Genomic DNA, 14,481 nt, shown 5'->3' with positions numbered 1-14,481 from the left:
TTAGTGTCTTAGGCACATATCACAGTAGGCAGAAAAAAATGTTAGTTTCACCCCTTCACTACTGTACAAACATGTATCTCATTTTTCCCACTGCCCACCCTCCCACTATCAAGAGAATAAGGCAGAAAACACAGTAAAATGATAAGCTTCCTGTCCTTTTCAGTTTTACTTTGTGAAAGTCTTGGATTATTGGGTGAAAGGATAGAAGATAATTAGTTTCTTATTCTCCTTAAGTTTCTTGTCGCCGTGTCAGTTTAAATTATTTATTCTACATTTTCCCATTTGCCCCTTTCTCTCTTTGTCATTCATTGAGTTAAAAGTTTCTGGAAAATAAGTATCTCCTCTTTAAAAAAAAAAAAAGTTTCTTACATTGGATATTTAAATTACAGAGCTTTTGATCCACAGGGACCTGAATGTCCTATACTAGAGTTTCTTAAGAACTTAATAGTCATCTCAGATACCAGAAGCACTGTCTGTGCTAAGCTTCAAATAGCTGTGTCACTATTTTAGATGAATCTTAGGCTCCAAAGATTTTTTGAAATATCCACCATAATCTGGAACTTCTTTATAGTAACACTGTCCAAAGTCATAATCATCTTGGGAATTCCTTATTTCACAGCTCGCTCTTGGACTTTTTCTTAATGTTTTTTGTGTGCTCTTGCCCATCCATCAAGCATTTGTTTTATTTGAAGTGAATTGGCTAGATTCAAGAGGGCACTGGTTGAATCTCATATTACTTCTTCTTGGGTGGCCTTTCAGGCATAATTTCTTGTAATGACTTGTTCATTTGAAGGCTGGTTGGCTTTGGTTTAGAGTCTCAGTTTGTTACCATCCAGGAAACCTAGCTGCCACACTGAATTCCATGAATATTTTCAAGGAACATCACATGTGCCCAGCTTCATAACCTAGGTGAAGGTTGAGAGTATTTGGGAATGCAAAAGTGGTGAAAACCTTGCTTCACTGGCTTCCTCATGTGTTAAAGTGTCTCAAAGACTTGTTAATGTTATAGTGTGATGTGTTGTTGATAGCATGATTTTGTGTGAGATAGACTAGTTTTCGTTACTTCTTACAGGAGCCCATTGCAAAATTATATTCCCTTTAGTACCTTATTTCCTGCCATATTCCTGGCACTGGGAAGACAGCAGTAAATGAGACAGAGGCAATCACACCTTCATAGGACTTGCAGTAAAGGGTTGGAAAAAGGCATTAAACACGTGGTTGCTTAATTGCAGTTAAAATAAGCGTGATGAAGGAAACATTCAAACAATAAGAGGCCATAGGGGTACGGGTAGTAGGAGATAGATGAAGATTAAAGCTCTCTTCAAGAAACCACTCCTGAGCCCAGAATCAAAGGATTAATTGGAGGTTCCAGACAAACAAGGAAGAACACTACAAGGAAGAGAATAGCAGATGCACAGGCCAGGAACTTTGAGGGAACTGGAGAAACAGCCAGCACAGCTGAGGTGAAGTGAATGAGTAGAAAGTCAGTCACATTATTCAGGACCTTGTGGAAGATGTAAGGGTTAGAGTTTTATCAAAAAAAAAAAAAAAAATTGCATGGAAGCTATTAGAGCAGAGGAGTGATGTAACTGGATTTATGTTTTTGCAATTCCTAGATCTGTAAAGAATGGGCCAAAGAGAGGGGAAAATAATTGTAAGGAGGCCAGTTAAAAGGCTATTCAGAGGAACCTGGATCAGAGATGATCAAATTAAGATCTTGTTTGGGAAGATCTCCTGGAGGAGGGCATGGCAACCCACTCCAGTATTCTTGCCTGGAGAATCCCATGGACAGAGGAGCCTGGCAGGCTATGGTCCATGGGATCACAAAGAGTCAGACAAGAAGGAAGTGACTTAGCGTGCGTGTATACAATGCATGTTATAAAAGTAGCTCCAGAATTAGGCCAGATTCCAATTTAATTCTTCTTAAAGACTTGAACAGGCGTGTCTTTTCCAGGGAAACATTTCAAAGAGTTAGTATTCGGTCTGCACAAATTCATGTTGAAGTAAGAGGCTTTGGACACAAAGAAGCCTCTTGGGTGAGGCGCTGAGTTGCTGTGGTGTCTTGGGCTCTGTACCTGGTGTCCTCTTCCCTTCAGAGTCTAATTTTTGTAATTTATGGTCTTATTCCTCTTTGTTATTTTTAAGATCTTTGAGCAGAAGTTTCCAATCTTTCCCATTACCAGTTACCACTTTTAATTTTCACCTGTAAATGATTTTATCTACCAATGAAAGGAAGTTTCCCTGTTTCCACTGGGTAACATAGAAAGACAGAAAAATATATGAATCAGCACTTCAGTGATAATTAGAAGATTGGTAGTTCTACTCTGACTTGGTGTGTGTGTTAAGTCACTTCAGTAGTGTCCAACTCTTTGCGACCCTATGAACTGTAGTCCGCCAGGCTCCTTTGTCCATGGGATTCTCCAAGCAAGAATACTGGAGTGGGTTGCCATTTCCTCCTCCAGGGGATCTTCCCAACCCAGGGATGGAACTAGACTTTCTGAAATTGAAATTTTTATCTGACAATTGAAGGGACTCCCTGGTCGCTCAGGCAGTAAAGAATCTGCCTGCAATGCAGGAGACCCGGGTTCAATCCCTGAGTCTATAAAATCCCCTGGAGAAGGAAATGGCAACTCACTCCAGTATTCTGACCTGGAGAATTCCATGGACAGAGGAGCCTGGCAGGCTACAGTCCATGGGGTTGCAAAGAGTCGGACACGACTGAGCAACTAACACTTTTTCCTTTTCTGACAGTTGAAGATATTCATGGATTCTGAGGTATCCTGGGGTTAGAAGTTCTGTAGAGCGAAACTCCTTGTTACTGCTGGTCTTACCAAGAGAGGCACAGCCAGCCTTGCACAGGTCCAGATGCACTTAGGTCTTTTAATTCAGAATGATAAATGATGCTGACATTTTTATCCTAAAATGTAAATGTAAAAAACATTTACCATGGGACTTGAAAATAAAATAAATTTTATAGATGAGTGCTCTCAATTCCTGGTTTTGAATCTGTTCAACATTAGCCAGTTTCTAAGTAAAGCTCAACATTTCTAGGATGACTCTGGGCAATAATTTTTTAGGTAATTTTAGTTACTGAATAATGAGCTCAGAAGACATGTCTACATTTGCATCAGTAGCTTCAGGTCTTTTAAGGCAGCCTCTGTTTGTCATGTGCCATCAATTAGTTGTCTGTGTGTGTGACTCTCTGTGTGTACACATATCTAGGTACATGGCCAGCTGAAAAGTGATAGTCTGATATTCCTTTTTTAAAATGTGAATTATCACTTGAAAAGTAATTTTAAAGCTTATTACTTCAGATTTCATCAATCCAGAGTTTTATAGTGGTCAAAGTTTGCCTTTTTCTTTTTTTTAGAAAGAAACAGGAACTAGTTTAAAATTTCATGTGAAATAAAGTAATCCAATGAAGATATATTAACCTGTTCCCTAAGTGGAATTCATAAACACTTGTTTATTCATTGTCTGCCAACACCTTCGAATCTGATGACAGTGTGCATAAGACTTGGGAACAGCTGAGCCTGGCAAATATTCCCACTTGACAGGGTTATTGTTGCTATATGTTAGATTATTTTTAGAATTAACAACAATAGTATAAAAAGTTTTAATTGCTACATTCTTTAACCACATTTTTTTGGCAGATATTTTCCATTTCTTCCATCTTCCATCAGATTATATTAACTTATAAATGAAACATAGGGGCAGAATAGAGAGCTCCTTTCTAATAGAGTCCAGATTTCTGTAACTGGTTGTTTTTTTTCCTGCTTGGGATGTTTTTGGTTTTGAAAATAGAGCATGAATTCCTTGTTTGCTACCTTAATTGTACAGTAATTTTATAGGATCCTTTCTGTTTTGAGTACTATGTTAGCTACGTTTCTGTTTTTAGTTTTTCTGTTGTGTACCTAGTTTCTGTTGTATCTGGCAAGCAGTTTAAAACTTTTAAGCTATTCAGTAAGATTTTATTAATGAAGTCTCAGTTGACATGCATATTTTAAAATTTGTCCTTGTACACAAATCAGTATGTATGGTGTTTGTATACATGCAGAAAAATATCTGTATTTTGTTGTCAATTTGTAGAACTAAGGTGCTGATGAATAGTTTTACCAGTTTTGCAGAGAAAGAGCATTTATAAACAGAATTAGTTTGTTAAGATGATATAACCCAAAGAGGCAGTTTATCTTTGTGAGATAAAGTTTATTTCAAGCTGACAGATAACCTGAAGAGCACCTTAATGATTTTAAGTGTTTTCTATGTGGTTTGGGTTTTGTTTTTGTTTTTTTTCTTTTTAGTAAGTTAGAAGTGCTTTGAAGGGGCTGCATATATATTTGTGCTGACTTGTGCCATCCAGGGGACAAATTCATTCACTGCAACTCTCACTAGATACTATGCGTGTCCTCGATACTAGATTACAAAAGATGTCTTATAATTTTTAATATTTTTAAATGTCTTTTATATTTAATATACAATGTCTTATGTCATTTTAACATGTCTTATAATTCATTTTTTAGTATATAGGCATTTAGGTGTGAAGAGGATTTGATTTATCCATAAGTAGTCTGTGGTCTATTCAACTGTATCACTTACTGCTTAGGCAACTGAGCCATGCCTACATTGTCTGTTTAAAAAAAAATTTTTTTTTTAATATTTCCATCTGAGAAAATTTCCCCTGAGCTCCTGTTGTGGACTCAGCTTCCATAGATGGTGATGTATTAATAATCTTTCTAGGAGAAACATAAGACTTACTCTACTCTCAGTATGTAAAAGGAGATTCCATGTAAAATACTACAGAAGTTATCTCCCACTTAGTAAATGTTGGTTTGCTAATGTTAGACTCTCAATCACGATAAATTACATTTTATTATATATGTAAATTTCCCTGACACTACATTGCAGATGGTACAAATCAGTGCCAGGTTCCTATTGTGGAAACAAGGAATTATGCCCAGGGTCACGCAATAATACTGACATGAGAATCAAGTAGAAAGATGAATCTGTCCCTAGTCCGCTAGCTCTTGAATGGAGGGACTATCTGTACACTTACAGTGCAAGGTTGCTGACAGAGAGAATTAGGAAAGCATGGTGTCATGTCCCTTCAGGCTCTGGGGAGTTTGTTAGTTAAAAGAATTTCAAGCAAATAAAGGAGGAGAATCTGTAGGTCTACATTGTCTTGCTTCATGTATTTTCTTACTTCTGGTAAATAAATATAATTAGTTATAGTGCTTTATGCTTTGTTGAAAGAAAAGTGGAAGTGTTAGTCAGTCATGTCCGACTCTTTGTGACCCCATGGACTACAGCCTGCCAGGCTCCTCTGTCCCTGAGATTTCCCAGGCAAGAATACTGGAGTGAGTTGCCATTTCCTACTCCATGCTTTCTTGAGTTAGAATAAATACAGGCACTCAAGCATCACTTCCCTCAGGAGTAAATGGCATCAAGTGAACAAAACTTACACCCTGCAGCTAATATAGTTTGTGTTATACTCTTGTGATAGATACTAACACTGCTGCGAGTCATTTTCAATATATTCAAGATCATAACAGTATTAATTGGAGGAAAATCTAAATCTCTTTCACAGTCTGTAGTCTCAGGAATAACCAGTGCTGTCAATCAAAAATATTTCTAAGTTAGTAACCAATATGCTGATACTTTTTATTGTATGTGAACTTATAAAATATTTATCATATTTTCATAGTATTTTATGTGGATTAGCATTAGATGTCATTTTTAAAAATTATTTCATGAAATAATTATGAAGCTCCCAAGCCTATTCAGTTATTATGTATTGGAAAAATTTTTAATTGTAATTTAAAGAAAGGCCTATGCATAAGATATCAATTATGGCTCATAGTGATATTGCTAAGTCAGAGCTGTCTTAGAAAATCTGATGTTGATGTTTTCGTTAAGAAAACCCTGAATCTGTCATCCTGTTATTGAATATTGGCTCACCTTTTAATTTTTTTTTAATTTTCTCATGCTCTTCCTCGCAATCACATTATCCTCCCTGCAAAACCCCACTGACCCTTTCCTCCTCTATGAAGCCTTCTGAGGTTAAGGAAGGCAGATGTTACAGCAGCTCTTCGTGTAGACATTATGATCACACTCACTTCGGGGTAGACACTGCTGCTAAGACCAGTGTAGACTCTGCCCTGTGGATACCACCTGTCCTTTGGGCTGTGCAAGAAAAGAGGGATTGGGTGCTATGGGCTTTGGAAGAACCCCTGTGGCATGCTCCTTGCTACTGCTGCTACTCTGTTGTCCAGAGCACCAAGATGAAGTACGCCATATATTTGGTGTTTTGTGTAGTAATGTGTATGTTATAAATATTCTTTTGTATTTATTAAGGATTAAAATTACCAAAAAAATTTCCCATGCAGAAGCTCTTAGTGAACAGAGTGAATTATATACTGCTGTTCACTGTGAACAAACTACTGATTTTCTGGTGTTACCAGACATGTTAAAGTGGACCCAGCATAATTGAGCTGACAATGAGTGCTTTATTGGTGCTTCTTCTTGCAGTTATCATTGCCTAACTGTTATGTGTGTGTACTCAGTCGTGTCTGACTCTCTGTGACCCCATGGACACAAGAGATAGCTGGAGTAACAGTCATGTTTGGCCTTGGAGTACAAAATGAAGCAGGCAGAGGCTAACAGAGTTTTGTCAGAAGAACGTATTGGTCATGTCCAACATGCTCGTCCAACAATACCAGAGACGACTCTACACATGGACATCACCAGAAGGTCAATACCAAAATCAGATTGATTATATTGTTTGCAGCCAAAGATGGAGAAGCTCTATACAGTCAGCAAAAACAAGACCAGGAGCTGACTGGCTCAGATCATGAACTCCTTATTGCCAAATTCAGACTTAAATTGAAGAAAGTAGGGAAAACCACTAGACCATTCAGGTATGACCTAAATCAAATCCCTTATGACTATACAGTGAAAGTGACAAATAGATTGGGATTAGATCTGATAGAGTGCCTGAAGAACTATTGACGGAGGTTCGTGACATTGTATAGGAGGCAATGATTAAGACCATTCCCAAGAGGAAGAAATGCAAAAAGGCGAAATGGTTGTCTGAGGAGGCCTTAGAAATAGCTGAGAAAAGAAGAGAGGCGAAAGGCAGTGGGGAAAAGGAAAGATATACCCATCTGAATGCAGAGTTCCAAAGAATAGCAAGGAGAGATAAGAAAGCCTTCCTCAGTGAACAATGCAAAGAAATAGAGGAAAACAATAGAATGGGAAAGACTAGAGATCTCTTCAAGAAAATTAGAGATAACAAGGGAACATTTCATGCAAAGATGGGCACAATAAAGGACAGAAATGGTATGGACTTAATAGAAGCAGAAAATATTAAGAAGAGGTCTCAAGAATACACAGAGGAACTATACAAAAAAGATCTTCATGACCCAGGTAGCCATGATGGTGTGATCACTCACCCAGAGCCAGACATGCTGCAATGTGAAGTCAAGTAGGCCTTAGGAAGCATCACTACAAACAAAGCTAGAGGAGGTGATGGAATTCCAACTGAGCTATTTCAAGTTCTCAGAGATGATGCTGTGAAAGTGCTGCACTCAAAACTCAGCAGTGGCCACAGGACTGGAAAAGGTCAGTTTTCATTCCACTCCCAAAGAAAAACAATGCCAAAGAATGTTCAAACTACTGCACAATTGTACTCATCTCACACGCTAGCAAAGTAATACTCAAAATTCTCCAAGCTAGACATCAAAACACTACATGAACTGAGAACTTCCACATATTCAAGCTGGATTTAGAAAAGGCAGAGGAATCAGAGATCCAATTGCCAACATCCGTTGGATTATAGAAAAAGCAAGAGAATTCCAGAAATATATCTGCTTCTGCTTGATACGCCAAAGCCTTTGACTTCCACAACAAACTGTGGAAAATTCTTAAAGAGTTGGGAATACCAGACCACCTTACCTGCCTCCTGAGAAATCTGTATGCAGATCAAGAAGCAACAGTCAGAACCAGACAGGGAACAATAGGCTGGTTCCAAGTTGAAAAAGGAGTACATCAAGGCTGTATATTATCATCCTGCTTATTTAACATATGCAGAGTACATCATGCAAAATGCCAGGCTGGATGAAGCACAATTTGGAATCAAGATTGCCAGGAGAAATATCAATAACCTCAGAAATGCAGATGACACCACCCTTATGCCAGAAAGCAAAGAGTCACTAAAGCACCTCTTGATGAAAGTGAAAAAGGAGAGTGAAAAAGCTGGCTTAAAACTCAACATTCAAAAAACAAAGATCATGACATCCGGTCCCATCACTTTATGGCAAATAGATGTGGAAACAGTGGTAGATTTTATTTTTGGGGCTCCAAAATCACTGCAGATGGTGACTGCAGCCATGAAATTAAGACACTTGCTCCTTGGAAGAAAAGCTATGACCAACTGAAATAGCATATTAAAAAGAAGAGACATTACTTTGCTGACAAAGGACCATCTAGTTAAAGCTATGGTTTTCCCAGTAGTCATGTATGGATGTGAGAGTTGGACCATATAGAAAGCTGAGCACCAAAGAATTGATACTTTTTTTTTAATTGATACTTTTGAACTGTGGTGTTGAAGACGACTTGCGAGTCCCTTGGACTGCAAGGATCAAACCAGTCAATCCTAAAGGAAATCAGTTCTGAATATTCATTGGAAGGACTGATGCTGAAGCTGAAGCTCCAGTACTTTGGCCACCTGATGTGAAGAACTGACTCACTAGAAAAGACCCTGATGCTAGGAAAGATTGAAGGCAGGAGGAGAAGGAGAGGACAGAGGATGAGATGGTTGGATGGCATCACCGACTCAATGGACATGAGTTTGAGCAAGCTTCAGAAGTTGGTGATAGCCAGGGAAGCCTGGTGTGCTGCAGTGTGTGGGCTCGCGAAGAGTTGGATAATACTGAGGGACTAATTGTGCATGTGTGCTCAGTCATGTCGGTCTCTTTTGACCCCATGGAGTGTAGCCTGCCAGTCTCCTCTGTTTATGGGATTCTCCAGGCAAGAATACTGGAGTGGGTTGTCATTTCCTCCTCCAGGGATCTTCCCAACCCAGGGATGGAACCCTCGTCTTCTTGTATCTCTGGCACTGGCAGGTGGATTCTTTTACCACTTGGCCACCGGGAAAACCCACTGCCCATATGCTGTACTTGGAATGCATACTTTTAATTAGCACAGATCAGAAGCCTTCAAGTTATCTTTGACTCTGTCTCAAACCTCACATCCATCAACCACCTCTCTGAGTATATATGTACCTATTTATCAGAATCAGACCTTACTGTGATTTTTATTTTTATATCCCTGATAGCTAATCATGTTGAATGTCTTTTCAGGTGCTTATTGGCCTTTTGGTATATCTTCATTGGAAAAATGACTATTCAGATCCTTTGATCCTTTTAAAATTGAGATTTCTTTTTAATGTCTAGTTGTAACAATTCCTTGTGTATTCTAAATACTAGATTCTTACCAGATACATGATTTACAAATATTTTGTGTTATTCTTTGACTTATTTTTCTCTTTCAGGATAGCATTCTTTGAAGTGTAACAGTTTCAGATTTTGGTGAAATCAGGAAATCAGTTTATTTGCTTATGCTTTTGGTGTCATGTCTTAAGAATCCATTGCTTAAGGCAAAGTCAAGATCTATACCCATATCTCCTTCTAAGTGTTTTATAGTTTGAAGTCTTGAATTTGACTCCACCTTGAGTTAACTTCTGTGTATGGTCTGAGATAGGGGTTTGGTTTCCTTCTTCTGCATGTGGATATTCCAGTTGTCCTAGCACCATTTGTTTAAGACTATTTTTGCCCCCATTAAGTTGTCTTGGCATCCTTGTTGGAATCAATTGACTGTAAATTTGAAGATTTATTTCTGGACCCTCAGTTCTGTTCCATTCATTACGATAACTTCCTACATTGCTATGTGAAGTCTTTCCTGAGTCAGATGGTTTTCTTTGAGCTGTATTCATCTTGCCCAGGCTGTGTACTTATTAACTAGGAGCCTTAGAGTAATAGTGATTTTTTCTGGAAGGCTATTTACTTGGGAAATGCTTTCTAAAAAACACATTTTAAAACTTCTCAGTTCTCTGCTTAATTGCTATTTCCTTTGCCTTTGTGGAGTTGTAAAGGTCAAAATCTCTAAATCATGACTTCCTTTCTCTGTCTGTTGTCTTCGTAACTCTCCTTATAAAGCCTTCTGTTTTGAATTCATGTTTTCCTCCTAGGAGCGCTTTTGAGCCCCCAGGGCATTTGGGAGCAAGGTCACGTGAGTTACATTCATTCGAGCATAATCTGGACTTTCAGCACTGCGTGGACTTTTACTATAATAAAGCCCAGCTCTGATCAAGTATATCCATAGTAGACTAGCGTTCTGGCATGTGGCCTGAAGGTAATAGGGCCAGCTGGCAGTCCTCTTGTGGCTTGAATACCATGCTGGACCACACAGCTACCTTTTCATCCCGGGCTATTAATCTTAGAAGTTCACTTTCTAATCTTAGAAGTTGGAAAGTCTTTTGGCGGAGCAGGAAAATGGAAAATAATTTCTTATTGAGGCTGTGTAAAGATTGCCTTGAATAGCTATAAAGTACAGGTAATTCAGTTTGTCTGCTTTTCCCAGTCAGTCAACCAGGTGGTCATGAAACTCTAACCAGGCATGTATCCCCTCAAACTCCTTAAACACAGATTTACCTTAATTGTCATTCAAGTACCTGTGGTATGTAAATATTAATCCATGTACTCGCTCTCAAAATACTACTTTCCTGTTAGTTTAACAGTTATTACGCTCTAGTTCTTTCAAGACACATATCAGTTGGATAATAAATACATAATTTTCCTTCAGAATTGTAAAAAAGAATACTTAGTTATTTTGTGCTTTCTACTGATTTAACAGATATCTGTGTCCCTTCGTTGTGCTAGGAAGCATGTGAAGTGTTACTTCTGTCAGTGTTTTGGGTGGCCTCATCATTTATATTGTATGTGAAGTCTCACCTTTTTGATTGGCTTACGACCTTCTAGGTTTTCCTCCTGTGGGTTAGTCTATGATTGGACTTAGCCAAACATGCTAGCAATCAAACTTTTATTTTTCCATTTATTCAGTAAATGTTGGTAGAAAGTCTCCTCTTAAAACTGTATGCTCTGATAGCTGCTGATGATACCAAGATAGAGACCAACAGCCTCAGTCTCTAGACATAAGATGATGTTGCTTCTAACTCTAGAATTGCAACAGACCATTCTTACATAAGACTGTGAGAATATATATAGTCATCCATTCATTAAACCAGAAAACCTGTAAGTGCCTACTATATGCTATCACAGTTGGACTTGAAAAGATCAGTAACAGCTTCTGAGAGGATGTGATGGTTGAGCTGAGCTCTAGAGAGGGTCAGCCAGGTAAAGGGATAGTAGGAAAGCCTTCCTGGCCAAGAGAGCACCGTGGCACAGAAAGAAGGCTCATATGGCAAGAAGGCAAGATGGGGACAAAACCAGACCTTGAGATGTTGTTCCTTGAGGTGGGACCTTGTGGGCCATGTTGAGAATTTTGCCGTCTGTCTTAAGAGCAGAAGGAAACCACTGAAGTGTTTGGACCAGAAGCCTCTCATACACAGCATGTGACTCAGTTCTTAATTGGACAAGGTTAGCTTTTACACAGATTTGATTTTGAGATAGAAAATGTTAAAACTTTTATGCTTCATCTTGTGCAGAGTGTGCTTTAGAATTACCTGCAGGACTTGTTAAAACAAATTTTGGGGCCCCACTCCCAGAGATTCTGTAGCTGTGGATGGTGTTCAAGAATATGAATTCCTAGTAACACCCCAGCAGATGCTGCTGCTGCTGCTGGTCTACCCAAGGACCAGATTTTGAATAGCAATTGTTTAGAGCCATGGAACTAACTCACCTCTCTCTCTTTTTTTTTTTTTTTTTTTCACCTCTCTTTTGTTACTGTTTTCCTTATGTGTAATCAGCAAAGAATCATTTTTAGTCTTGTAATAACAAACATTTTTTGTTTCATGAGCTGTATATTATAGAAGCTACTTCAGGGCTATAAATTATACTTTTTCTGTGTACCATCCATGTGTATGGTATGTGATTGTATGAGGTGATGTGGCAGTATTTAGTACTGGTACTTAGCAGCAGCAGACATAGCCCCAGAAATCAGGATACTTAAAATCAGAAATAAGTCGTAATTAACAAAAACTTTAAAAAAAATTAAAAGTACAACCTGTTAAGATTTTGAAGTTTAAAACAACATGATTTGGATTTGGAAAAACAGTTGGTATTTCTGCAAGAGTAAACCTAATTTTATTGAATCATTTTTTTGTTTGTTTGTTTTTCTAGATCTAATTACTTGTTTAGACACTGCATCCAAATTTTTGGAACCTGAGTTCAGGTATGACTGTATTTGTGACTTTTTTTTCTTAAATGTTACTGTTCATCTACTTTATCCTCATCTTACGCACTTGATTATAATGTATGTTGTATGACTCATAACCATTGTTCTAAAACATCAATAAATCAGAGCTTATTTAAAGCCACTCAATTGCCATGTTTAAATTTTGCTTTACCTGTAGCATTTAAATCTTCTCCACAGTGGAAATATAATTTGGATATACTTTAAAAGTAGAACTAGTCACTCTTCAAAATCTAGTAAAAACTCCTTGGAAAGATAGAAGAGCTATTTATTTTTACTCAAAAAGAGTTAGGAAGACAATTGAGGCTGTTAGAGAATTCCTCACTGTTCTCACCCCGGTGGCATTTTTACTATCATTTCCCTGCATTACGCCCTTGACTCTTGCCTGGACTAGGATGAACTCATAATTGGTTTCCCATTTCTAACCTTTGCTGGCTTTTTTCTGCCATTCACATTCTGCCAAGATGTTTTCTAAAGTCTGTGTTCTATCACTCCTCTGCTTTGAAATATTATTTCAAAACTTACTATGACAAAACACCATCACTGTTCCTTAGCCTGGTTCTCAGGGTCCTTTGCAAATAGTCTGTAGGCCATTTTTCTAGTCTTACATTGAAACGTCTCTGGATTATTTATACTGCTCTGAGCTCTCCGAACTTTTGTCTGGAACCACTTTACTCTTTGCTGCTTAGTAAATTCATTCTTATCTTCAAAGACCCATCTCACTTACTTCCCCCAACTTGCTACTACTTCCCAAAGAAACTTCATTTTATCTTCAAGAATGGTTTCATTTTGTCTTCAAGAATGATTCTCTCTGTGTGAGCTGGGGGTACTCCTCAGCCCTCCAGGGGGATCCTGGTCAGCAGAGGTAATCCTGGTGTCAGTGTGTGTCACGCAGCCCTGCCAGAGGGTCAGCTGTCTTGAACCCCACCCTGCACCAGCTCCATCTTCACCACCCAAGTGCACACTGCCATCCTCTCTTGCGTGGACTACCTAACAGTGTCTTATCCTCCACTCATGGTCCTTACAGTCTCTTTTCTTTCCAGGAGCCAGAAGAACTTAAAAAAAAGGCAAAATAAAACACAATGAATCAGGTTATGTGTAGACACCATCAAAATCCTTTAATGACTTCTTTTAGAAATGTACCCCCAAGTCTTCTCACCACAGACCCCCCAGCTTCTGTGTGATCTGATCCCTGGCTCCTGTTCCAGGCTTATTTCAGACCAGCCGCACCTTTCTCACCGCGCTCGGCCTGCGTGGCTTGTCCTTGGTCCAGACCCACGTGAGCCACCTTGCCCCAGGGAGAGGCTGTCCCTTCTGGTTGAGGCGCATGTCCCTGCTGTCTTGCGGTGGTGGTCTCTGGCTCCCTGCTGAGGCTCCGCTTCCTCAGAGCCCCATCCCCTGGCTGAGGCAGTTGCAGAGCCCCACATGTGAACACAGAAACGAGCCCAGCTGCCTCGGCACTGCTGTGTGACGTGGAAACACAGCTCCTCAGCCTCTTCATCCGTAAAATGAGGACAATGATGGTACCTAGCACCCCACGTAGGGTCTTTACGTGGATGACCTGAGTGTAACTCAGAATGCTGCTTGGCGCATAGCAGGTTTGCCAGATGTTCATCGTACTTTTGTGAAGTTAGAGTCCTGATTATTTCACAGACTACCTTTTCTTTACAGCAGAAACGTAATCTCATTCTTTGATTTCATGAAGTATTGGCTCAATACCTAATACTTCTCCTACCTGGGCATGTAAACCCAGGGAGGACCGCCACCATTTGTCTGGTTGACCTTCGTGAACCCCACCCCTTGCACAGCCCAGCACTTAATAGACAGAGTTACAGACATACATGTAAACGTGTGGAGTGTGTGGGTGGATGAGTGAGTAAGTGAATGAATGCCATTTTAAATCACCTTAATTTAATCAGTAGAGGATGGGGTGAATCAAATTACAGTTCATCCACAAAATCAAGTATTATGTAGCTACTAAGTATTGTGAATTGCTTTTACAGTAGAAATATGTCTGCCATTCATTATGAAATAAAATAATAAAATCAACATGTA

At 39.0% G+C, this 14,481-nt stretch overlaps 1 protein-coding gene across 1 annotated transcript in view; it reads left to right on the top strand.

Annotated features, from left to right (window-relative positions):
* Positions 1-14,481, top strand: part of DCBLD2 (discoidin, CUB and LCCL domain containing 2) — an 85,183-nt gene that overhangs the window by 43,548 nt on the left and 27,154 nt on the right. The window contains exon 4 of the mRNA XM_019968390.2: positions 12,354-12,405. Coding sequence (XP_019823949.2) covers positions 12,354-12,405 — 52 coding nt within the window. The remainder of the gene's footprint in view (positions 1-12,353; positions 12,406-14,481) is intronic.

The sequence above is a fragment of the Bos indicus genome, chromosome 1 (genome assembly GCF_029378745.1).
Source record: "Bos indicus isolate NIAB-ARS_2022 breed Sahiwal x Tharparkar chromosome 1, NIAB-ARS_B.indTharparkar_mat_pri_1.0, whole genome shotgun sequence".
NCBI classification, from domain to species: domain Eukaryota; kingdom Metazoa; phylum Chordata; class Mammalia; order Artiodactyla; family Bovidae; genus Bos; species Bos indicus.
The sequence above is the reverse complement of the archived record's forward strand: the minus strand, read 5'-3'. Positions and strand labels throughout refer to the sequence as shown.